Raw genomic sequence first — 25,359 nt, 5'->3', positions numbered from 1 at the left:
CTACTCAGAGTACAATAAAGGTTCGCTGGTGCAGGTGACATTTTTCTTTTGAAGGAAATTTTTGAACCAAGAAGCAGAAGCTTTCATGTATCTTTTCAACCCATTTTTGTAATCTACATAAGTGACACCAAACCGAAGAGTAAAACCAGATTCCCATTCGAAGTCATCAAGAAATGACCATGCAAAGTATCCCCTCACGTCAACCCCAGCCCTGCCAAAACCATAATCATTAATTTTGTAGAGAGGGAAAATTCCCGACCTATCACAAGCTGACACATCATACTACCAAAATCCACAAAATACAACCAATTACAAAGCGCCACGTACTGCTGCTAGGTTTTGCCATCACTATTCAGAAACCAGTAGAAATTCGCCAAGTGTCATTGAAATGAAGGCATGAAACTGCATCAGCAGGTGTAAGCAATGACACAGGCAACCTCGCACGTGTAAGCAGTGACACAAGCACTCAGCACGTGTAAGCAATGACACAGGCAGCCTCGCACGTGTAAGCAATGACACAAGCACTTAGCACGTGTAAGCGATGACATAAGCGGACCAATCAAACTCCGCCACGTGTCGCTCACCTACCCCTAAACTCCTATAAATAGAAGCCTTCCTAAAACATTTAGGAGGACACAGAACAGAGAGAAGGAAGAAGATAGCTTGAGTTCAGAAACCCAGAAGCTCTGCCAGGATCAAACCTCAAAGCCTCCAAGAAATTCAAGAACTTCAACCTCGAATACAAAAAAACATTCGAAGCAAAATCATCCAAACTACTCGTCCAGATCTCAAAATTCACTGGAATCAAGCTCAAAAGCCTCCAGAAATCTCAACAAACCATAAATCAACGGAGCTCTACGGAATCAAGCCTCTAAAGCACCGAAGAACTTCCACCACAAACCTTCAAACACGAAGAACACACGAAGAACACGAAGAACACGAAGAACACAGAATTTCTAACAAGCTCATAGCCAGAGATTCATTGTAATTCCGTTTCAAAGATCTTCGATCCATTCCTCAGCCAAATTGAAGAATATCTTATGTTCAAATCAAAATCACATTACCACAAATCCAATCAATAAATCTTTCAAGGAGATCGAATCAGAGGATCACTCTTTTGTAATTACAGAGAATTGTACCACACATTTATCAACACAAATTCGCATTTGTGAAACTATTTTACTTGTTTGATTTATTTCGAACTAAGAAATTTAGTCGTCTACAAATTCTGGCACGCCCGGTGGGACATCTCTGCCTCTCATCTCTTTCTCCTTCAAAAGAAAAGAAATTCGATCTGCTACTAGCTTCGATGGCTTCTAACAAGAATGCTCAAAAATCGGTGATGGATGCTTCCATTGCGGATGATTATGTCGGCCCAATCACTCGTAGTCGATCCAAAGCTCTTGATCAACCGCAACCCCAATCAACCAAGGAAAGCAAGCTTCATAATATCATCTCTCTAGACTTTCTTGCAAAAAGGGAAGCCACCGCTAAGGATTCATCTGTCTCGAAGGATTTTGAGATCAATGATGAATCATCCTCAACAAAGACCTTTTCTATCAACTCTTCGCCTGTGATGAGAAGCCTAAGGAACAAAATGCCTTTGACTCATCCTGTCTCATCGTTTTCTCCATCATATCTAGAGGTCATGCCAGTAATGATGACCAACACCTCTACTGTGGAAGAAAAGATGGCTGAAATGGAACAAAGGGTCACCCTTCTCACAAAAGCACTTGAAGATAAGGACGTCCAAATTGCAACTCTGATGAATAAACTGGAAGTCCAAGATTCGGGTGAATCAAATCCAGACCTTGAGCACCCTCCTGGCTTTACCTTGAAGGGAGAAAACGCTAAGGGTGATAAGGGAAAAGGAGGTGAAGGCACTTCTCAACAAGGACATTCCACCTCAATGGCCTCGATATCTGTCCAACAACTGCAGGACATGATAACGAACACCATACGAGCACAATATGGAGGTTCTTCCACACATTCTCTCATGTATTCAAAACCATATACGAAGCGCATTGACAATATGAGAATGCCAAATGGGTATCAACCCCCCAAGTTCTTGCAATTCGATGGCAAGGGAAACCCTAAGCAACACATTGCTCACTTTGTAGAAACATGTGAGAACGCAGGACTCAAGGAGGCCTCTTTGTAAAGCAGCTTGTTCGTTCACCGAAAGGGAATGCCTTTGATTGGTATACAGTACTTGGAACCCGAGTCAATTGATAGTTGGGATCAGTTGGAAAGGGAGTTCCTTAACCGGTTTTACAAAGACGCGCCGCACGGTAAGCATGATGGAGCTTACCAATACTAAGCAAAGGAAAGACGAACCCGTTGTTGACTACATCGGTCGGTGGCGTTCTTTGAGTTTAGATTGTAAGGATAGACCGTCCGAAATATCTCGTCGTAGAAATGTGCATCCAAGGCATGCATTGGGGACTTCGTACATCCTACAAGGGGTAAAACCCCGAACATTCGAAGAATTGGCAACTCGTGCGCACGACATGGAATTGAGTATCTCTTGCCATGAAAATGTGAAACCTCCCGTACCCGAAGAAAAGAAAGAAAGGCGAGAAATAAGGAGAAATGACAGGAATACAAAAAGTAATGTCAAACACTCTATGAATGTCAACCCCCGCCCTACCAAAATTTCAACGGCAAATGAAAAGGCTAACGAGAAGAGGCCCGAGGGAGGTCAACGACGTGAGACACGTCGCTCATCACTCAAGGAATGGGAACAAAAGGTGTATCCTTTCCTTGACGCCGATATACCCGAAATGCTAGAACAACTCGCTCAACTTGAAATTAATTGAATTGCCGAATGCAAACGACCGAAGAAGCAGAAAGGTTGATGACCCGAACTATTGTAAGTATCATCGCATCATAAGTCATCCGATCCAAAAATGCTTTGTTCTTAAAGAACTCATCATGAAGCTAGCCAAGGAAAGGAAAATCGACTTAGATGTTGGTGATGTTGCTCGGTCAAACCTTGTAACATTTGCTTGCGAGTCGCCTAGTTGCATGTCTCTAACTACTAAGCGAGAGGGTGAATACCACGTTCATCCGATTTGGTTCTTTGGAACCCGTTCAAGTTCAACTCTCACAAAAAGCATCCGATTATAATTCAAATGATGATAAAAAGTCAACAATGGATGAGGAAGAGGGTTGGACGTTGGTTACTCGTAAGAGATGGAAGAAGAGACGAGTATTCCCTCTTCATTTCATCACCCAAGAGTCCGTAAAAACACAAAACCAAATTCAGCCGCAAGCCAAGAAGAAAGAATGATAAAAGGAAAGAAAGACTAAGAACGGAAATGTGCGATGATTCGGCACACACCCAAAAATTTCGAATTCTTGTCACATTGGAAGACTTATACCCCATAAAATTCTTTCAAAACAAGTCATCTGAGGCTGTTCACACGTTCTCTCGTTGTGAGGTTGATGAAAAACGTAAAGGTGTTGACCATGGTAGTTCAAATGAGACTTTGTCGCCTTTAGAACAACTCAAAACTCAGGTTGATAAAGTGGAACCCTCACAATCCTCCACCTCACCGAAAGAAGGGATCACCCAAGCTCTTGAAAAGCCAAAGATTTACACTCCTTGTGCCAATACACTTCAACAAACACAGGAATGTTTCGCGTGCTCCCCAGACTTGACTTTCACTGACGAAGATCTATTATTAGGCCCTAAGCCTCACAATCGTCCACTTTATGTCTCTCGGTTATGTTCGTGAACAAAAAATTGATCGCATTCTCATTGATGGAGGCTCACTATTAATATACCGCCGAAAATGACAATGAGACGACTTGGTCTTGCTATGGAGGAATTATCACACAGTCGCTTGGTCATACAAGGTTTTAACCAAGGAGGACAACGCGCCATCGGCATGATACACTTGGAGTTAATTATTGAAGAATTGACAAGTAATATTCTGTTCCATGTCATTGATGCCAAGACAACCTACAACATGTTGTTAGGACGTCCATGGATTCATGGAAACGGAATAGTGCCGTCAACTTTGCATCAATGTTTCAAGTATCTTCAGGGTGGAATAAAGAAAGTAGATGCCGACTTGAAGCCTTTTTTCTGAAACTGAAGCTCACTTTGCTGACGCAAAGTTTTATGTAGAAGATGATATCCCTAATGAAGTTCTCCCAGTTGAAGTCCCGTCCATGAAAAGCAAGCAGGATGAAAAGAAGCATGTTAAATTCATCACTAAAAAGGATGTTCCTTCCTCAAAGGAAGATCCACGACATGGGAATAACCAGTCTAGTGAGTCTACTAGCAATTCAGAGAAAGCAGATGAAAGCTCTACGCCTTCCAATAACCCTCCATTCCTCCGTTATGTACCATTGTCACGCCGCAAAAACGGACAATCACCATTCACGGAATGCCTTCAATCTACAATGGATATGCGAAGACCTCCTACAGAGCTCACGATGAAGGATGTAGCCATGTTGAAAGAAAATCATGTAATGCCTTTAACTTCATCCACAAATCCTTTGCCCTCAAAGCCACTAAATGGATTCGTGAAGTCTTCACAAAGTCTGACAGAGCATGGTGTTCTACCAAGTAAACAGACGAAAGAATGGTTTGACCCAAAGGCATATAGGCTATTAGCCAAAGCAGGCTATGATTTCTCAAAACAAAGCAGCCTAGGGAAACTAATTCCAGAAGCTACCGGAGAAAAGATGCACGGTCTTAGTAAAACGCAAGGGAAAATGCGACTTGAAGGGCATGAAATTCCTATCCCAAAGACCGGAATAGGTTATACTCCAGAACCACCGGCTCAAATATGGATCAATAAAAGAAGCAATGCTTCAAGTTCCCAATACATAACAGCAGAGGTTGATGAAAGTCCGAATCAAAGAAAAATCACTCTTCATCACGCATCTCAGTATTTGATCGCATTAAAGCTTCATCGTCACGAATTACAGTGTTCGACAGGTTGAATACGGCTTGTTTAATGCAAAGTCGGGACACTCTTGCGTGTGGATCAGTCTTTAATCGATTGGGGGCAACAAAAAGGCCCATTGATACTTGCTCTGAAAGTTTAATAAACTCTGAGGACCAAAAGGAGGAGAAAGCTAATGATGAGATATGTAGTAATATTCCTTCACGCATGAAGCGTAACTTTATCTTGGATATCAGCACTGAAGGAGCTCTCAAAGTCAAAAGGCGAACGATTGTACACACAAGTCAGTCACTCGCCCACAATGAGCAAAATGAAGAAGTATCATCCTCGTTTCACATCACAGTAGAAGAAGATACACTGTCAGATGATGAAGCCGCAAAGAATGAGGTCGATGAAGCTCCCCTGGCCTTGGAGGATGAAGTACAGGCTACAGTTGATGAACTTAAAGAGATCAATTTAGGAACTACTGAAGAACCTCGACCAACTTTCATTAGTGCCCTTCTCACTCCTGCAGAAGAAGAAGGATACCTCCAGCTCCTGGTAGAATATAAAGATGTGTTTGCTTGGACTTACAAAGAAATGCCTGGGCTCAATCCAAGTATTGCTTTACATCATTTGGCAGTAAAGAAGGGCGTGCACCCAGTAAAACAAGCTCAAAGACGCTTTCGGCCGGAGCTTATCCCTCAAATAGAAACTGAGGTCAATAAGCTAATTGAGGCAGGCTTCATCCGTGAAGTACAGTATCCGGAGTGGATCGCTAATATCGTCCCTGTCAAAAAAAAGAATGGACAAATCCGGGTGTGCGTTGACTTCCGTGATCTGAACAATGCGTGTCCCAAGGATGATTTTCCGTTGCCTATCACTGAGATCATGGTTGACGCCACTACTGGTCATGAAGCCTTATCTTTCATGGATGGCTCTTCTGGTTACAACCAAATTCGAATGAATCCTAAGGATGAAGAGTTCACAGCTTTTCGTACCCCTAAAGGTATTTACTGTTACAAAGTGATGCCTTTTGGATTAAAGAACGCTGGTGCTACTTATCAACGGGCCATGCAAAAGATCTTTGATAATGTACTTCATAAGTACGTGGAGTGTTATGTCGATGATCTGGTGGTTAAATCAAAAAGGAGGGAAGACCATCTGGTAGATTTGCGATCCGTGTTCAACCGCTTAAGAAAGTATCAGCTTAAAATGAACCCTCGCAAATGCGCTTTCGGTGTAACATCCGGGAAATTTCTTGGTTTCGTTGTTAGGCACCGCGGTATTGAAATTGACCAGTCCAAAATTGAAGCCATCCAGAAAATGCCAGAGCCTAAGAACCTGCGAGAACTTAGAGGCTTGCAAGGAAAACTAGCTTACATACGACGATTCATTTCAAACTTGGCAGGTCGATGTCAACCTTTCAATAGATTAATGAAAAAGGATGCACACTTTCAATGGGATGAGGCTTGCAGCAATGCTTTTGCGCGCATCAAAAGATACTTGCTTAATCCTCCAGTTTTAGGTGCTCCTATCCCGGGAAAGCCTTTGGTGTTGTACATCGCAAAGACAAGAAAGGTCTCTAGGTGCTCTTATGGCACAAGAAAATAAAGAAGGGAAAGAAAGAGCCCTTTATTATTTGAGTCGAACTCTCAATGGAGCTGAATTAAATTATTCTCCTATTGAAAAGATGTGCCTCGCTCTTTTCTTTGCCGTAGACAACCGGAACATTACATGCAAGCACATACGGTCCGTTTGATAGCAAAAGTGGATCCGGTTAAATATGTCCTCTCTAGGCCGGTTGGTTTCGGGTCGCATAGCTCGATGGGCGGTCTTGCCGCAACAATACGACCTTACATATGTTCCGCAAAAAGCCATCAAAGGACAAGTATTGGCGTATTTCTTAGCCGATCACCCAAGCCCATCCGATTGGGAATTCTCGATGATTTCCCGTACGAGGATGTGTTTTACATTGAAGTAATGCCACCATGGATGATGTTTTTCGATGGGGCCGCACGTCAAGAAGGAGCGGGGGCAGGTGTAGTGTTTGTTTCTCCACAACGACAAATACTTCTATATTCGTTCTCATTAAGTGAACTTTGCTCCAACAATGTAGCCGAATATCAAGCATTGATCATTGGTCTACAAATGGCCATTGAAATTGGCATATCGCATCACGAAGTCTTTGGGGATTCCAAATTAATTATCAACCAAACCTTGGAGCAAGATGATGTCAAGAAAGAGGACCTTGTCCCTTATTGCAAATATGCGAAGAAATTGCTCACAAATTTTGAGGCAATTACATTGGAGCATATACCGAGGAAGGAGAATAGACAGCCGATGCTTTAGCTAATCCGGCTACCACCTTAGCATTATCCCAAGAAGAGATCGCCAAAGTTGCTGTTTCCCAAAGGTGGGTGGTGCCTTCCGTGATTGAAGAAGAAAAAGAAGAAAATCAGGCCAACGTCATTTCGTATGCCTTGTCGAAAAGGAAGATTGGCGACAAACGCTCATTGAGTACCTTCAACATGGAAGACTCCCGCATGATGTACGCCATAAGACCGAAGTTCGGCGAAGGGCTGCTCGATTTATTTACTATAAAGAAACTCTCTTCCGCCGTTCATTTGATGGTTTGTTTCTCCGTTGCTTAGGAGAGGAAGAGGCTAAACAAGCCTTAGAAGAAGCTCATTCCGGAATATGTGGTGCACACCAATCAGGTCCTAAGTTACACTACAGATCAAGCGAATGGGTTACTATTGGCCTACGATGGTGCAAGATTCCATAGAGTATGCTAAGAAGTGCGAAGCTTGTCAATATCATGCAAACTTCATCCATCAACCACCGTAACCTCTACACCCAACCGTAGCTTCTTGGCCTTTTGATGCATGGGGGCTTGACGCAATAGGACCATTACCAAAATCATCCGGCGGCCATTTGTACATCTTGGCTGCAACCGATTACTTCTCGAAATGGGCGTAAGCCGTGCCTCTTAGGGAAGTAAAGAAAGAGACGGTGGTCAATTTTATCCGAACTCACTTGATCTATCGGTATGGTGTCCCTCGATATATCATAACCGATAATGGCAAACCGTTTCGTAATAGGTTGATGACAGAATTGTGCGAGAAATTCGCATTCAAACAAGACAATTCTTCTATGTACAATGCTCCAGCCGAATGGATTAGCCGAAGCCTTTAACAAAACTCTTGGCGCTTGTTAAAGAAAGTGGTATCCAAAACTAAGCGAGACCGGCATGAAAGAATTGGAGAAGCATTATGGGCATATCGAACAACATTTCGAACGCCTACTCAAGCGACCCCGTATTCTCTCGTTTATGGAGTAGAAGCTATCCTTCCCTTAGAACGCCGCATCCCATCACTACGGATTGCCATTCAAGAAGGGTTAACCGAAGAGGAAAATGCCAAGCTTAGGTTACAAGAGTTGGAGGCACCGGATGAGAAAAGGCTCGAGGCCCAACAACGCCTTGAGTGCTATCAAGCTCGTTTGTCAAGCGCATTCAATAAAAAAGTTAAACCACGATCATTCCAAGTTGGTGACTTAGTCCTCGCCGTTCGAAGACCTATCATCATGACTCATCGTACGGTGGTAAGTTCACCTCGAAATGGGATGGACCTTATGTTGTACAAGAAGTCTACACTAATGGAGCTTACAAGTTGATTGACCAGGAGGGTGTAAGGATCGGCCCCATCAATGGGAAGTTCCTCAAACGCTTCTATGCTTGAAAATCAAGAATAGCTCCTCGGTAAGAGTTTAAACTACCCACTGCAGCACTACAAGGATACATGATGTTTTCCCATTACCTTTGAAAGTGCACAAATAAGGAGAAATTAATCCCACTCTATGTCACCAATTGTGAGTGTGGCGTAGTGGTTGGATGTCCATGTCACCCTTGAGGCCAAGGTCTCGGGTTCGATTAGAGATGATACCCACTATTGCACAATTGGTACCCATGAAATGCCGTGGGGTGTAGGGCAAGGATTACACACGTGAGCCCTCCCTTTTTGTAAAAAAAAAAAGAAACAAAAAAAAAAAACAAAAAAAAAAATCATTGAACTACGTAATGACTTGATCCCTCTCGAGGGTACGTAGGCAACTTAGTACCTTTTTGCTAAGTTCAGTCACTCAAAAAAAAAATGGTTTCATTGTTAAAACATGAAAAGAAAAGAGCAGGGAATAAGTCTTCTTTATTGATTAAAGGAAAATGGTACAGGAGAAAGCATGATGACACGTATGAAAGGAATTGAAATACAAAAGATTACGACATCCATTTTAAGTCTTTCAAACTGGAACGACGATCTTCCAGCAAGGTTCGTATCCTCTCTAAAGCCTCTATATCTTGGTCTTCAAGAACGGGAGCGGATTTGACTTCTTCAAGTTGTTCCTCCAAAGCTTGCACAACGTCGTCTTGTTCAACTTGATGAGATTCGATTTGAAACAATGATTGTTCTAAATGGCCAAGCTCGGTTTGCAAATTAGCCATCCTCAAAGTAACAGTATCAAGCTCGGTCTTCAAAGATGCCTTCTTATGTGATGCCTCAGCAAGGAGGAATTCAACTTTAGTCTCGCGTTGAATTAAGACAGCAGAACTTGGTCGTGTAGTCAGAGATTCTTTCATCTTCAAATAGTCTGCAACACCCTTGCAATATTTGTCAACATTTTCGCGCAAGTATTGAGGGTCCACTCCAAGAATGGCAATCTCACTATAAATTTCATGTGCTTCGGCTTGTGGGAGGATATTGTCTGTAGAAAGATTCGAAAGCCTGTTTAAAAGAACATCTCCCAGCATAGAAGCTCCTGTCCTACGCACAGAAGAAATATGCACCTTGGCATGGAATATAGAGGCTTCTGGAAGGTCGATTGGTTGCAAGGGAGAGAGAGGTGTCATTTCTGTCTCAATTGAAAATTTGGATGACGTGCCAGCATCAGCAAACTTACGCCTCTTGAGATCTGAACTCTTCGTAGATGGCTTTGAGGTAGAAGACTGACTATGTGTAAAAAGATGTGCATGATCAGTAGAAGTCTCCGCATCAACACCTTTCATTGGATTCTTCGAATGTTTCCAACTAGGATTGAAGTCGTCACACACCTCCTTTTCGTAAATTTCAATGGCATCCCTAATCGGTACGGAAGCGAACCTTTGATGCTTTGACTTGGTGCAAACTTTGACAAGGGTTGTGGGATGTCTGAATCTTGAAGATCCCCCTTTCCCTTCTGAGGCTTGTTGGGCGTCACTAATTTAACAGAGGAGGCAATTTCAACTAGTAAATTTGTTCCGTTGGTAAAATCAGTTTTACATACTCCTTCCCACCATTGTTGGTAGCTATGTCTGACTCGGCTTCCAAAGTCCGACGCAAAAGCCGTAATGAGTACCTTAGAATCCGTGTTGCGACAGGTGAAAGATTGGTAGAATTGGTACGCATCCTTTAAAGAACCCGTATGAATTTCTTCCTTTAAGTCACTTGGAATGTCTTGATGAAATCCAAAGCGCCGACTGAATCGGTGGGGGCTATATGCTTCTACAATGTGTTGGTCTTCACATCGAAATGTCAAATACCCTGAGCGAAGGCTCATAAAGTATCCGAACCTCTGAATGGATAAACGATCATTATCAACAAATGTCCGGTCATAGTTTCTACTAAAAGCGGTCCCTTGCCAAAAGAAGTCGGTGGCGTTCGTATCTGCTTTCGTGCGGACAATTCACGGAATACGAAGCGGCGAACCCACACCGAGTATTTAGTCATCAAAGGAGGGGATAGTTTGGCATGAACGATGCGGTTGCTTTTGAAAAAATGACCCACCCAAGCATAAACATAATGAATAGCAAAACTAGCTCCAGACTTGCTCGGAGTAGGAGAGGAAGAAATGGTGTTAAGCCCACGATAAATGCTAGCCAGTACTGGGGGGGCAAGGCCAAATGAACGACCATTGGCCATAGAACTAGCAATCTTGAAAGTGCCGGGATGGATGCTATTCGCATCCTTGTTAGGAAAGACAAATATGCACAGGGAAAGGAGTGCCGATAGGTAAGTCTCCTCCTTTGAGTCACCCTCAATTTGAAGATCCGCAAAGACCCCGTGTTCTTTATCGTACCATGGTCCGTGCTCGTTTATCTCGCCCAAGGGATTCTGACTCCACTTGGGAATGGTTGCCCGTCTCACTGGTTTTCTGGGAGCTGGGTACTTGCTGTTTCCTCTGTACCAAAAAGTAATCCAGTCACGAACGCTCACTTTCCCTTGCCTTTTCATCCGGTTTTGAAGGTGATGATACGCCATGAAAAGGTAGCGGCAGCTGTGCGGTAGATAGGGTCGTCCTTCGTCATTTGTGCCATTTAGCTCTTGTGCATTGGGTACCACTTCATCATAAAATGCACCGGTGCAAGGAAGTCCGCCAAGAATGGAAAGATCCCATGGTGTGATAGAAATTTCCCCAACTGAGGTATGGAGGGTATTGGTAGACGGACTCCAACATTCACACAACGCCTTCATGAGATTCTCATCATGATCATATGTGAATAGAGAGGCAAAGACAGCATCGTAGAGGTGGACCGCATCAAGAAGGTGCTTACACCGACCAAGAACATCTTCTAGCCAATCCCAATAAAGAAAAAAATAGGAAAACCCTCCATTCATGCTAAAGGAAGAATCCCAATTGGCGCATTTTGCGATTATCTCTCGTCCCAAAGTGTTGTACGACTTTGACTTGGCAACATTTTTGTGATGCGAAGCAAGAAGAGTAACTATCTCCGGATTAGAGCCGCCATCAGAGTGGATAATTTGTGACCATTTTGGCAAATTGAGAGGATAAGAGTTACGGCCCCATCTCTCTGAAAATCTTCCAATTATGGGCGGACGAACAATCAAAGTTGTAGCCTTTGCATCCTTGTCGTCTTTCTCTTTACAAATAAATAAGGCTGGTTCTTGCCCAATCTTCGAATCCTTGAAATAAAGCATCATGATTCCCTGAAAAAAAAAAAAAAAAAAAAAAAAAAAAAAAAAAAAAAAAAAAATTTTAATAATAATAACAAATGAATAAATGAAAATAATAATAAAAATAATAATAATAATAATAATAATAATAATAAAAAAATAAAATCTCTACACTTTTATTCAGAAGATTACACTTTGAATAAATGTATGCATGCCCGTAGGGCTTTATATAGAAAATTTCTGGGATAAACAGACAAGAAAAAGGAGGAGAAGTAACAAAGTTCAACAATCAAAGCTTCCCTTCCAGAATTTTCAAAATCTCCTGTCAGAGCAGCCACCACAATGTCTTCATCCTGTCAGGGCAGCCACCATAATGTCTTCATCCTGTCAGGGAGGCCACCAGAATTCCTGCATCCTGTCAAGGCGGCCACCACGAAATAAGACCAGAGAAGAAGAAAGCTGTAAGTCCAACAAAGACCCACGACTTTCTCGTCCAAGTTGGTGAAAATCCAGAACTTATTTCACAAATCTGACACCACAGGAGTCTTCTACAGCCTTCGATCCGCCAAACCTGAAAGTTACAGGCCCAGATACCCGGCCACGCGCCACCACGCGCCGCCACAAATTCTCAGTGACCCGCGGGTTTCTCATTCAAAACTGAGCAAATCTATGCACAATTTCACAAAACTGACCATATAGCAGTCTTCTACGGCCTTGTAACTGCAACATTTGAAAATTTCAAGCCCAAACGATGAGCCACGCGCCTCCACGCGCCGCCAGAATGTCCGGCCATCCCAGCGTCAGTTGCACGCGCTTCCACGCGCCGTTGAATGACCTCACGCGCTTCCACGCGCCGGCGCTCCCTCACGCGCCACGCGTGACACGCGCTCCTCGTCGATGACGTCACGGATGACGTCATCCTCTGGCCGGTTCAATCCGCTTAGACCCGGTTCGACCCGGATCCGGACCGCCTGAAAAAAAAAAAAAAAAAAAAAAAAAAAAAAAAAAAAAATGACAAATTAAGACTTTGACCCAAAAAAAAAAAAAGTCAAAATTTTCAAAATGGACCTGTCCCACTCAATTTTTCACGTACTTTCCAATTTTGGGGCCTGTTTCTTCAACCGAAGCTCGAAAATTGCACAACAGTCCAATTTCTAAAAAAATTTGACTTTTGCACAAATTTTGACCAAAAGTCAAAATTTTTAAGATTGACCTGTCTTGCTCAATTTTTCGTGTGCTTTCCAATTTTTGGTTCTATTTATTCATTTGAGAATCCAAAAATTGCTCAAACAGTGTGATTCTACAGCTATTGGCTTTGATGTAAACTCTGACCGAAAATCAAGATGTTCAAGCAAAACTTGTCCTATCAAGTTTTCGCAAAGATTTTAATTTTGAAATCTAGGTATTTGTTTTGGACTTAGAGACTACATCCGCTTCTCCAAAGTACTAGCGGTATCCAAAATTTAAACTCTCAAGATCATAATTTGAGATCCATCCATTTGGTCCGGATTCCCTCAAAATTATCCTCTAGACTTGATCGAGGCTCCCCTTTCGAAACGTACGAACTCTCACAAGTATGTCTCGAATTGAAATTACATTGGGTCACCGCTTCAACCTATTATTTTCGTCGGTGCCTACCAGTCTCCAACCTAACGTTCCCATTCGGCGCCTACCATTCTCATCCACCGTTCCGACCGAGAAGTCTCATCCGCCATTCTTAACTACCCAGCTACCATTCTTCATCTCCTCGCTATAAATAGAAGGGCCGGATTCGCTAAGTCCATCAAGAAAAAAAAACACATACACTGAGTTATGAAATGAAAATTTGCTTCTTTCAAATTTTCAAATCCTCCTTCTCACAAAAGCTTCTCACTATGGTCTCGTCATTCTCAATACCGAGCAACCAAGATCACTTCATGATCGGTTTGAAATCAACCCCTTCATGGTTCGCAGCAACCCTTCTCACAACATCATCATTGTTTTAGGCTTCAAACAAATTTTGTTTCCTCACATAATGACCACGTTTGTTCATAGAGTTATTCATAACAAGGTCGGCATCGTTGTTCCATGCTTTCTTGGATTTGGTTCACCAGGAAATCCAAGTCCAGCAGAGACACCCGTTCCTAAGACCAGGGCTTCCGTAGTCTCTCTTCAACTGTTTGGTCTCCCAATAGAAGCGGTGGTTCGGAACAAACAGCAGCATGGCTGGTTTCTAAAACCAGGATCACAAGTTAGCTCCATCTTTCATTTGTTATGCTTTCCCAATAAAAATGCATCAAGTGAAGATGGTAAGAAGTGTTGGGGTATCCTACAAATTGTCTCCCATCCAACACTTGTGATGACCTCCAAGGTACCAGCTCATCAGAAATTAGTCTTTGGTGTCGGTGAAGGGTTACCAAAGCCTCATCCCATGTTTCCGCCATCATGGGGTCCAAATGTCATCGTTGCTGGTACTACAAAGCACACTTTCTGGAATTACTCCAACTTAAGATCAGCTTGAAGAATTTCAGAAAATATACTTCTGAAATTACTTCAACTTAATGTCCGTCAGTATGGTCCAGTCACACAGGCGCATTCAACGACTCGCTGACGAACATCATTCAGCATGCAGCCAGTCCCACATCCGAAGGTGTACGTCCCAAAGACATCTACTCCAGAGAATCCCCAACATGCAGGGTCAGAGCCATGATGTCATATATCCCACCCATCCACTTGGCTTCATCACCATCTTTTTCACCATCAACAACAACAATCCCAAAATACTCTTCCGAAATTACTTCAACTTAACCAGAATGATGCAATAACGCAAGCACATTCAACCACACTCCCACATGTTCTCTCTGTGATCCGAAGTATACCCTTCACTATAACTTCACCGTAAATCCTTAAAAATAAGAGGCTAGCTCCAAGAGCTCGCATGCCGTATGCCAACATTCTCACCTCTTCTCCATCTTCAACACCCCGTGATCGCCACCAACCATCCAAGATACTCTTCCGAAATTACTTCACTTAACATCTACCGAAATGTTTCAATCTTGCAAGTACATCCAACTTCTTGCAAATAACTTTCAGCCCCACCAACCCATTCCAAGTACCATTGAATACTCTTCTGAAATTACTTTGACTTAACCTTTGCTCAGAAAGCTCGGTCACACGAGTACATTCAAATACGGGCGAGACCCCTTCTCGGCCTCATCAAAACCTTTCATATAGGTGGGACTACTCTTCGCAATTACTTCATCCCGGTAAAAGCTCCACCACCATCAGCTATTTCATTAGAAGAGTCAAGCATAAAAATCCATTTTTTTCAAGACTCATTCGCTCACCACACTCCAAAACTGTGTGCACGAACGAGTCTCGAGGGGGCATTTGTAGAGAGGGAAAATTCCCGACCTATCACAAGCTGACACATCATACTACCAAAATCCACAAAATACAACCAATTACAAAGCGCCACGTACTGCTGCTAGGTTTTGCCATCACTATTCAGAAACCAGTAAAAATTCGCCAAGTGTCATTGAAATGAAGGCATGAAACTGCATCAGCAGGTGTAAGCGATGACACAAGCAGCCTCGCACGTGTAAGCAGTGACAAAAGCAATCAGCACGTGTAAGCAATGACACATGCAGCCTCGCACGTGTAAGCAATGACACAAGCACTTAGCACGTGTAAGCGATGACATAAGCGGACCAATCAAACTCCGCCACGTGTCGCTCACCTACCCCTAAACTCCTATAAATAGAAGCCTTCCTAAAACATTTAGGAGGACACAGAACAGAGAGAAGGAAGAAGATAGCTTGAGTTCAGAAACCCAGAAGCTCTGCCAGGATCAAACCTCAAAGCCTCCAAGAAATTCAAGAACTTCAACCTCGAATACAAAAAAACATTCGAAGCAAAATCATCCAAACTACTCGTCCAGATCTCAAAATTCACTGGAATCAAGCTCAAAAGCCTCCAGAAATCTCAACAAACCATAAATCAACGGAGCTCTACGGAATCAAGCCTCTAAAGCACCGAAGAACTTCCACCACAAACCTTCAAACACGAAGAACACACGAAGAACACGAAGAACACGAAGAACACAGAATTTCTAACAAGCTCATAGCCAGAGATTCATTGTAATTCCGTTTCAAAGATCTTCGATCCATTCCTCAGCCAAATTGAAGAATATCTTATGTTCAAATCAAAATCACATTACCACAAATCCAATCAATAAATCTTTCAAGGAGATCGAATCAGAGGATCACTCTTTTGTAATTACAGAGAATTGTACCACACATTTATCAACACAAATTCGCATTTGTGAAACTATTTTACTTGTTTGATTTATTTCGAACTAAGAAATTTAGTCGTCTACAAATATCTTAGACATTGTTATTTAAATGTGGGTATGATATGTATATATATTCATCAATTACCAATCAGTGAGAGTAGGAGGGTCAGGCAGGTCTTATCTTTACGTACTACTAGAATAACACTTAATAAAAGTTTTTTTTTTTTGGGTAAATCACTTAATAATTTTTTTTTGGAGAAACACTTAATAAATTTTTTTATTTGAGAAACACTAAATATTTTTTTTTTGAGAAACACATAATTAGACTCAAATCCATATACTTAATAAAAATTTAAGTATATGGATCTGAGTCTACTTATGCTCTATTAAGGTTTTTTTATTTTTATTTATTTTTAATTTTTATAGTGGGGGGTACTTTAACTCTTATGGGTTTTTACTCCTTACCTCTAATATTGTCGGAGGTATGATATCCATCATCAAGTTACTGTTTAATGTGACATGAGTTACTACTAAATATAACAAAGTTAATGAACGTCTGACCTTGTTGATACATTTCTAAAATGATTAAAATTTTTTATTAAAAACGAAGAAGAATCACTATGTGATGTGATTGAACCTACCACAAGATTTGAGGTAAAGACTATCTTAGTTGACCTTATCTCAGTTTTAGATGGATAAAAAAAAAAAAATGAAATCAGTTACTACTCAACATGATATGAGATACAAATGGATGTGAAAAATTTAAAACTATGTCATGTGGAACCTTCTTATTAGTATGGCATATATACCATATCGAAAAAATGTGGGTATTAGACTTTCCCTAATTCACACATATATAATATATCTAAGACTAGGCCTTTAAGTGATCATTTAGTCAAAATGGAATCATTTAGGGTGTCACATGTCTCTCACTTCCACCATCTACCTATATAAGGGGGGAATTTTTTTCTAATACTATATGCATAGCCACTCACCTTATAGCCTTCAAGAGATTTGATAGATGACGACGGTGGTAATTTAACCTCAAGCTATCATTGAGAGCCTCTTGAATTGGCAATGAGCCATTATCACCAACTCCTAAAAAGTACAAATGTAGAAGTATATTGGATCTCATGACATGATACAAATTTCAATTACACTACTGAAATCACAAAAGGATGAAGATTTTGTTTCTTACCATTTTCTGTAATGTAAATAGGTGGATTGTTGTATTTTTTATTCACATATAGCACAAGTTCTCGAATTCCTCTTGGATAAACGTAAAGCCAGCTAGTAGCAGTCTACAAAACGATTTATAACATAGTTTTCTTAGTATATGCATGGAGTTGGGAGTATAATACTCTTTTCAGATAGAGAGAGAGAGAGAGAGAGTACTGGTTGACCAATAGGAATGCCATCCTTTTCCGCTGTGACATCAAATAGGTTGATTACATGAGTATAGGAAAAACAATATAAGGAAAATGCAAAAGCAACTACTAATTTTATTACAAAAAATTTTCAAACCTAAATGAAAATCAATATGATTTATGCCACTTCAACAGAATAAATGTTAGAAATACTTTTTGAAGACTAATGACACATAATTTTAGTAAAATTTATGTAATAAAATATGTAATTCCTATTTCTAGCACCACTCAAAATATGAATTATAAGGCTTATCAAGGTTGTGGATTTTGAGCTTACTGGTTAGATTTACATGGCTATCTGTTGTGTAACTGAGGTTAATGCTACTAGAAGATGTAGAGTCATTTGCATATCTTGCGGTGTAGTAATTTACTCCTAAGAAATCCAACGAACCCTTTAGCATCTTGGATTGCGATTCAGTAAATATAGGTAGTCGAGTTCCAACCAAAGCTCTCATGGTCTCAGGGTAGTCACCAAAAATTATTGGATTAACAAACCTACAAAAATAATAATAGAAATAATCACAAGTCTCCTCATGAGGGTTTGATACAAAATATTGGGACACTACTTCAATGACTTAATTAAAAGTTTAAGATAGTAACTTAATTGGTAACACTATCCGCACTACTCACATATAAATATTCTAATAAATTTCCTTTATCTATTATAAGTTTTTTAATATTGAATCAAACTACAATCTATTTAGCTAAATTTTATGTTAATTGGATATTGTTTACTATCTAATTTACAAAGTTATATTTTGAGTACGATTTTAAAGTAAAAAATATTTGAAATTTAAATATTTTAATATTTTATAATGAGATAGGGTGTTTTTTGGTAGTCATAAATAAGATAATTATTGATATCTCATTAATACTTTATAAGTATAGAAGGCATAAGAAGGCAATATAATTCCCCAAATTATTTATTAGAAGAAAATATGTGTTTATATATATATATATACACACCTACCTATCTTTTTATCAGAATACGCCTGCATTTATTTACACATAATGCAACATTATTTAAGATTTTGGTGGTAGGTAAGCGTGGATGTTGCATTATGTATAAATAATGGCTTAATGCTTATTTTACAGTTTGGGATGTGAGAATCTTAGTACATCAAGATTCTCACTCTAGATTATTCAAAAAAAAAATCTCACTCTAGAATTAAGCCACGGTTAAAAACTCAAATGCACATTATATCGAGATGCGTGATTAGTGAGTAAAATAATATTTTTGACCTTGTTATTATTAAAGAATGAGTATGATTAACAAATGCCTTTTAAGAAATTCTTAATAAAACTTTTTTTAGAACGTTTTGATACCACTTTTATAGAAAATATAAAAAATTAGTAAAAAAATCAATGAATTTTTTCTTTTTGCATAAAATATTTCTAAAAATATTTTTTAAATCAATACCTTTAAGAAATTTATTAACTTCTACTTTAAAGAATTTAAGTGAAGATTGACCTTGATTTCCAAGTAGAGTTTGAAAGCTGTGGAAATAAAATATGTAGTAATTTTGTCTAAAAAATTAACAAGAAGGAGTATTAGTATGTTGGTAAGTTAATAGGCTAACCATGCATTGTTCTCGAACGAAACAATTATGGATAGACCACAAGAGAAGGGAATGAAACATACATTCAAAGCTAGCATCATGCATCGTGGTAGATAGGCTTAGAAGTTAAAATGCATCTGTTCACTGTTACCTACCTTCACTTCAAACCAAAAATACATGCTCTTTGCAAATATATTTTTAAAGAAAACAAAGCCAATGTTATCCATAGAAAATTTACAATTTATTCATTTCCCACTTTTTAAAAATGTAATATTCATACATGCAAGGAAACGTGCATTAATGTTTATTGTCATGAGCTAAGTAAAGTAATGAAGTCTACAAAATGATCTTCATACCCATTGCACAGATATATATATATATATATATATATATATATATATATATATATATATATATATATATATATATATATATATATATATAGTATTTTTATTTTTGTATACAATAAAAGCAAAAGGGTTTTAAACTTTTAATCCTAAATCATGCATGTATGAATTACGGTGTATTGCAGTTTTTTTTTTTTTTTTTAAAGCAATTTGTTTTAATGTTTTAGGGTACGTTTGGTACACTGAATGTGGATTATGATAGAAATTGTAATTTTTATTACTAGTAATAAATTGTGTTGTAATATAATAATTATACTTATTCATTAGTTTGGTTGTAAGTTATAATATTAGAATAAAACTTAACATTTATTTTAGGAAATATTTTACTCATACAATTATATCTACTTAAAAATTGTTATTTTTAAATTTAAGAGAGATATGTGTTATTTTTTATGATTTTTTATTTTTATAATTGTTAGATGTATATGGAAAGTTTGTTTATTTAGAAATATATTAACTTTTGAAATTATTGCACTTACTAAGGAATAACTAATACAACCTTTTAAAGAGGAATAATTATTCTCCATTTTGAAGAATAGCTATTCATTGTTCTTGAACGAAACAATTATGGATAGACCACAAGAGAAGGGACCGAACCATACATTGAAAGCTAGCATCATGCATCGTGGTAGATAGGATTAGAAGTTAAAATGCATCTGTTTACTGTTACCTACCTTCATTTCAAACCAAAAATACATGCTCTTTGCAAATATATTTTTAAAGAAAACAAAGCCAATGTTATCCATAGAAAATGTACAAGTTATTCATTTCCCACTTTTTTAAAGTGTAATATTCACTTACCACTTAGCCTACATGCAAGGAAACGTGCATTAATCTTTATTGTCATGAGCTAAGTGAAGTGATGAAGGCTACAAAATGATCTTCATTCCCATTGCACAGATATGTAATATTTTTATTTTTGTATACAATAACAGCAACAGGGTTTTAATCCTAAATCATGCATGTATGAATTACGGTGTATTCTGGTCACAACAGTTACAGACAAACGTGCTTGTTTTATAGGAATTCATAAGGTTAGTATAAAATTAAGTAATTACCATCCAAAAATAAAATCAAGACCTCTAAATGCAGCCTTGGTGCTGGCAACTGTTTGATATTTGGGTAATATCCAATAACTCGCTACTGTAATCCCAATTTCTCCCATTTGAAAAGCCTACCAAAAAAAAAAAGAAAAAATCAGATAATTCTATCCAATAAAATAATTAACCATCTTTTTTTCCATACTAAGAATATATATTATCTTTTTCTCATTCACAAGGATTAGATAGTTTTATAGGTATTAATAGGTAAATACGATGTTTCTCACACACACACACGGTTCCTTTTATTTTTTATTATTATTATTATTTTTTATTATTTTTATACAAGATAAAAATTCTACTCTAATTTAATCTAAATGTATATGTATGTAACTCACACATGTTTAATTAGTGAGTCAAAAGTTAGTATATCCTCTTCAAATTGATTACTTAATTAAAATTAATTGTTTTTTTTTTTGAGAAACAAAATTAATTGTTAAAAACTCAAACCTGATACTTTTTCTTGTATAGTTTCACAGCAGCTGCATGCGAAAGAAGTAAATTGTGTCCCACTATATAGGGTTCTGTCCCAGAATTCCCAAATGTGCAATTTCCAACATAGTTAGAACAACGACCAGGTGCCTTGGTGCCTGTTGCATACCCTCCAATGGAAAATAAATTTGGTTCATTAATTGTGATCCAATACCTCACTCTATCACCAAATTCTTTGAAGCAAAAGTCCACGTAGTTGCGATAATCATCCCTAATTATAGGAGATTGATCAATTGTTTATTAATCAGATTGCAGATTTATTAATTGCATAATAGATTTAAACGTGTATGTCAAAACTTACACTATATTTGGGCTCAAGAATCCACCATACTCATCTTCAAGAGCTTGTGGAAGGTCCCAATGGAATAGAGTTACAAATGGTTTTAAACCTGATTAATGAACTATAGTCAATATTAGGAAGAGGCATATATTGAAACAACAAATTATGATTAGCTTAATGAGTAGCGTGTGAGAGGGAGTGAAATTTCACCTTGAGACAATAGCTCATTTATGAGTTTATTGTAGAATATGACCCCTTTTTGGTTCACTCCTCCACTGACTTTTCCTTCTGAGGACAAAATTAAACTTTATTAATAGGATTACATGTTACTTGGAATATATACCATATAAAAATATTTTTTTCTTCTAAAATGACGTGTTATGTTGGTTCTCAGCAGAGAAAAAATGGTCATGAAATTATGCCTATTCCTTTTATTTTGTCTTCAAAGAAAATTGCAAAGGTTGAGTAGTGGTCTTACTAGGTAGTATTCTGGTCCATGAGATGGAGAACCTAAAGAAGTCTAAACCAATTTCTTTCATCAGAGCTATGTCGCCCTGAAACATTTCCCGGTTTTTTCATTAGTTTAATGCAAAAAAGAAGAAGAAAAGTAAAAGAAAGAAATTATGGTTTCAACTGCAATATAGTGTGGATGTGTAGAAGGGTAGCTAGGACAGAACAGAATCATTCTTTTTGGTGTGTAAGAAACTAATAGAATACAATCATATGAATCATACCTCAAAAAGATGGTAAAAATTATCAGCTATATCCCCTGTGGTATGGTCCGCAATTTTTTCTGACATGACACCATAAAATTTCTCAAAAAATTTGTCAAAGCGGTACACTATATATATAATAAAATTGTTATACATCAAAATTTAGTTATGCATAGAAATAAAAATACGGGTCACATATGTTGTTCCTAGTGTGATTATAATGATGCACTATTCTAAGTACATGAGTATGACAGCCATTTCTTAGCCAGGGAAGACCCTATAAGATTACAAATAAAAGGGAAAATTTTTAATTGAACAATAATTAACAAGAATCCCTTTGACTGGAATGTTTACACCTTAAGAGACATTATTTCGTATACCATAAATTGTACAGTTATACCTTTTCTTTTACATTAATACGTTCTCATATATGCGACCTACATGCAATGTCCACTTTTATGTGAAAAGAATGTATAAGATACTTGGTGAATTGAATAATTCATCTTTATTAGGAGTTTGCATTATTCTATTGTTTTACTAGCCCATAGGTCAATACTATCTTTTGGCGGATTTGGTTCTAGTCAAAGTTAGTTGTAATTCACAATATTTATCTTTAGTGAATTACTAATTACTGTGAATGGTTTTCTTTATCTTAGTGATGCAAATGTAGGTTGGTCTGGAGAACTAACTAGTAGTTGCTTGGTTTGCCTTTGTTTGTGCATTTGGACTTTCATGTTGATTGAATACAATTTCCATTCACTAAAACTGTGAGAGAGAGAGACCTGGATGTTCCCTTGTGAAAGTGTCCCATATGCTAGGTCCTTTTCCATGTTGATATGCAGCCCCTTCATACTTTCAATAGAAAATAACAGTACCCCAAGCATAATATGAGTATAAGAACATAGGTAATTAGTGTTGAAAGCATGCAAATATTAGTGTTAGTGCAGTGACATATGTACCTGGTAAGCACTTGAGGCCCCTCCAAATATGAAACCAGGTGGAAAATCTCTCCGACTAAGACTTTCCGTGCAAGAGAAAAAATAGACTAGAACAAGCAGCACATACAAAAAGAGATGATGATGATGATGATGAAGTATTTCCATGTCTGTCTTCTCCAACCCCTTCCTGTATCGGCCAACCAAAGTATAATTGGCACACTTATATAGTCAGTGAATTACACTACTCGTTCTCAGTGTACTTAATTTTATTGTTTTACGTAAGCATCACTCTTTCCTGTATTGGATATACATATATTTGGGTCATCTAGATCACGTTGCTCAATGTTTATATATTAAGGTCTGCATTTGATTGTGTCCTAACTCTTATTAATTACTATAGTCGTTCGCCTTGGTATCTAATACCATGTGTTGCTATTTCAAATTCCACGATTCCAATTGCAATGATGTTAGATAGAATCAAGGGTAGGTTATCACTCCAGCCCATGTACTTACAATTTTATTTTTCTCAATCTACTTGTGGAATTAATTATACACCAACTTTTCTTGCTTCTTGTTTAGCAAAAATTCTTGCTTCTTTAATTATTCGGTTTAGTATTAATTTGAAAAAGTCTAAATCGACTCTAGTCTTTGAAACTTTTTCGCTTTTCAATTATACAATATGTGAAAAGTTAATTAAGAGCACAACTTTTTTTGCATGCAAGTTGTGATGGGAATAATATGATTAATATTACTTTTTCATGGGCTCATAGGTTCATTATTAATTATTACTTTTAGGGTAGACAACGTATTTGGTCCTTATCTTATACATCATATTTCAATTTGATCCCTAACCTTTTAATTGTGTCAATTTGACCCCTAACCTTTCAATACTGTGTCAATTTAATCCCTACAATTATCTTTTGGATGAAAATTAATGACGTGTTTAATGACCAAAATAAAAAATTAGCTTCTGTTGATGTGACAATAAACTAAAATTTTATTTTGGCTGTTTGCTATGTAAGAAATTTTCATCTAATATATAATGGCAAAGACTAAATTGACACGACACTAAAATATTAATGACCAAATTGACACAATTGAAAGGTTAAGGACCAAATTGAAATATGGTGTAAAAGCTAGGGACTAAATATGTAGTTTACCCTTACTTTTATTATATGCACCATCACACACGTCAACCATTGTAAACAAAGTTCTATTTTTTTTTTTTTTGATGAACAAGTTCTTAAAATTTGTATCCCTAGTCTTATTTAAAATTAGTGACATGAGCAATGTTTACATTATGTGGTACATGCGCCTTAGTAGCCTTTCCCACTTGATTCTACACCATCTATCAATAAATCTAGTCACTGGTCACACAATTTATAACTTCTTTTTTTAACAACGATTGAAGTGTAAGCAAATTGTGATTGATATACGATATAAATGATATTAGTGGTGGCTGGTGAGACTAAATAAAAGTGATATTACATCAATCCGAACATATTACCATAAATTTGTTGTGAAACTTTTTGTCTCTGTCATGAAACATAATTTATTTATTTGCTGAGTTAAGAAAGGGATGAGTGCATGAAATGGTGGATCAGGGGTGGATTCTCCCTTGCCCGATCAAAATTGTTATACACTATAAATTTTTTCTACAACAAACTTCATTTGAAAAAGAAAAAGAAATATTTATTATTTTATTAATCTCTATTTCAATGTTAAAAAAATTATAAAAGATTTTGTTTTTAAATAACAGTATTATTCCTTTTCAAAAGTGATTAAAAAAAATTCTTAATATACTACATTATATTCTTCTTCATGTAGATTTGTATATAAGTAATCAAATATAAAAATGATAGCATAATAAACTCCAATGATATATATTATTTTAAAGTTAATTATGAAATTTCAAATATATATTTTACAATATAGTTTTAGAAATATTACAATTTAATTATTTTAAGAGTCTATATTAACAAAAATATCATAATTTATATGAGTTGTATTTAAAGTCAGTCTAACAATCAAAAAAGTTCTTTCAAATGAATTGTAAGTGGAATCTTAACTCTTAAAAAAAAAATACTAGATGGCTTATGCATGTTTAATAAACACCTACAGATAAACACAATATAACAACTATGATTTTGTTTTCTATGCATTAAAATATCACTTAAATCACTTAAATCACATAATTGTTTTTCAATAAAAATTAAATTGGTCTCAAGTACTCATTCATATGCATGTGTGTGAATTTGTCATTTATAAATTTTGCCTCCCCTAACATCCAATCTTGGATCCCCCACTTGGAGTATGTTGAAC

The 25,359-nt window shown here is 37.7% G+C and overlaps 1 protein-coding gene across 1 annotated transcript; it reads right to left on the bottom strand.

Annotated features, from left to right (window-relative positions):
- Nucleotides 1-23,205, bottom strand: LOC142614927 (beta-glucosidase 17-like). Its single transcript, XM_075787567.1, has 13 exons — nucleotides 23,059-23,205; nucleotides 22,882-22,951; nucleotides 22,121-22,179; nucleotides 21,865-21,940; nucleotides 21,597-21,674; nucleotides 21,408-21,495; nucleotides 21,065-21,317; nucleotides 20,573-20,688; nucleotides 17,826-18,043; nucleotides 17,517-17,548; nucleotides 17,320-17,422; nucleotides 17,117-17,219; nucleotides 1-211 (listed from the first exon to the last, which is right to left on the bottom strand). The coding sequence occupies exons 1-13, from the start codon at nucleotides 23,200-23,202 to the stop codon at nucleotides 1-3; spliced, it is 1,551 nt and encodes a 516-aa protein (XP_075643682.1). The 5' UTR covers nucleotides 23,203-23,205.
- Between the last annotated feature and the right edge of the window lie 2,154 nt (nucleotides 23,206-25,359).

Source organism: Castanea sativa, chromosome 11 (genome assembly GCF_040712315.1).
Source record: "Castanea sativa cultivar Marrone di Chiusa Pesio chromosome 11, ASM4071231v1".
Taxonomy (NCBI): Eukaryota; Viridiplantae; Streptophyta; class Magnoliopsida; order Fagales; family Fagaceae; genus Castanea; species Castanea sativa.
The sequence above is the reverse complement of the archived record's forward strand: the minus strand, read 5'-3'. Positions and strand labels throughout refer to the sequence as shown.

What these genes read in the sequence shown, in the direction of transcription:
- LOC142614927 (XM_075787567.1), bottom strand. Translation starts at nt 23,202, where the DNA reads ATGGAAATACTTCATCATCATCATCATCATCTCTTTTTGTATGTGCTG. An exon ending in AAATGAGCTATTGTCTCAAG is followed by an intron (nt 21,496 to 21,596) that starts GTGAAATTTCAC and finishes TTCATTAATCAG; the next exon opens with GTTTAAAACCATTTGTAACT. An exon ending in TAGCCATGTAAATCTAACCA is followed by an intron (nt 17,549 to 17,825) that starts GTAAGCTCAAAA and finishes TTGATGTCACAG; the next exon opens with CGGAAAAGGATGGCATTCCT.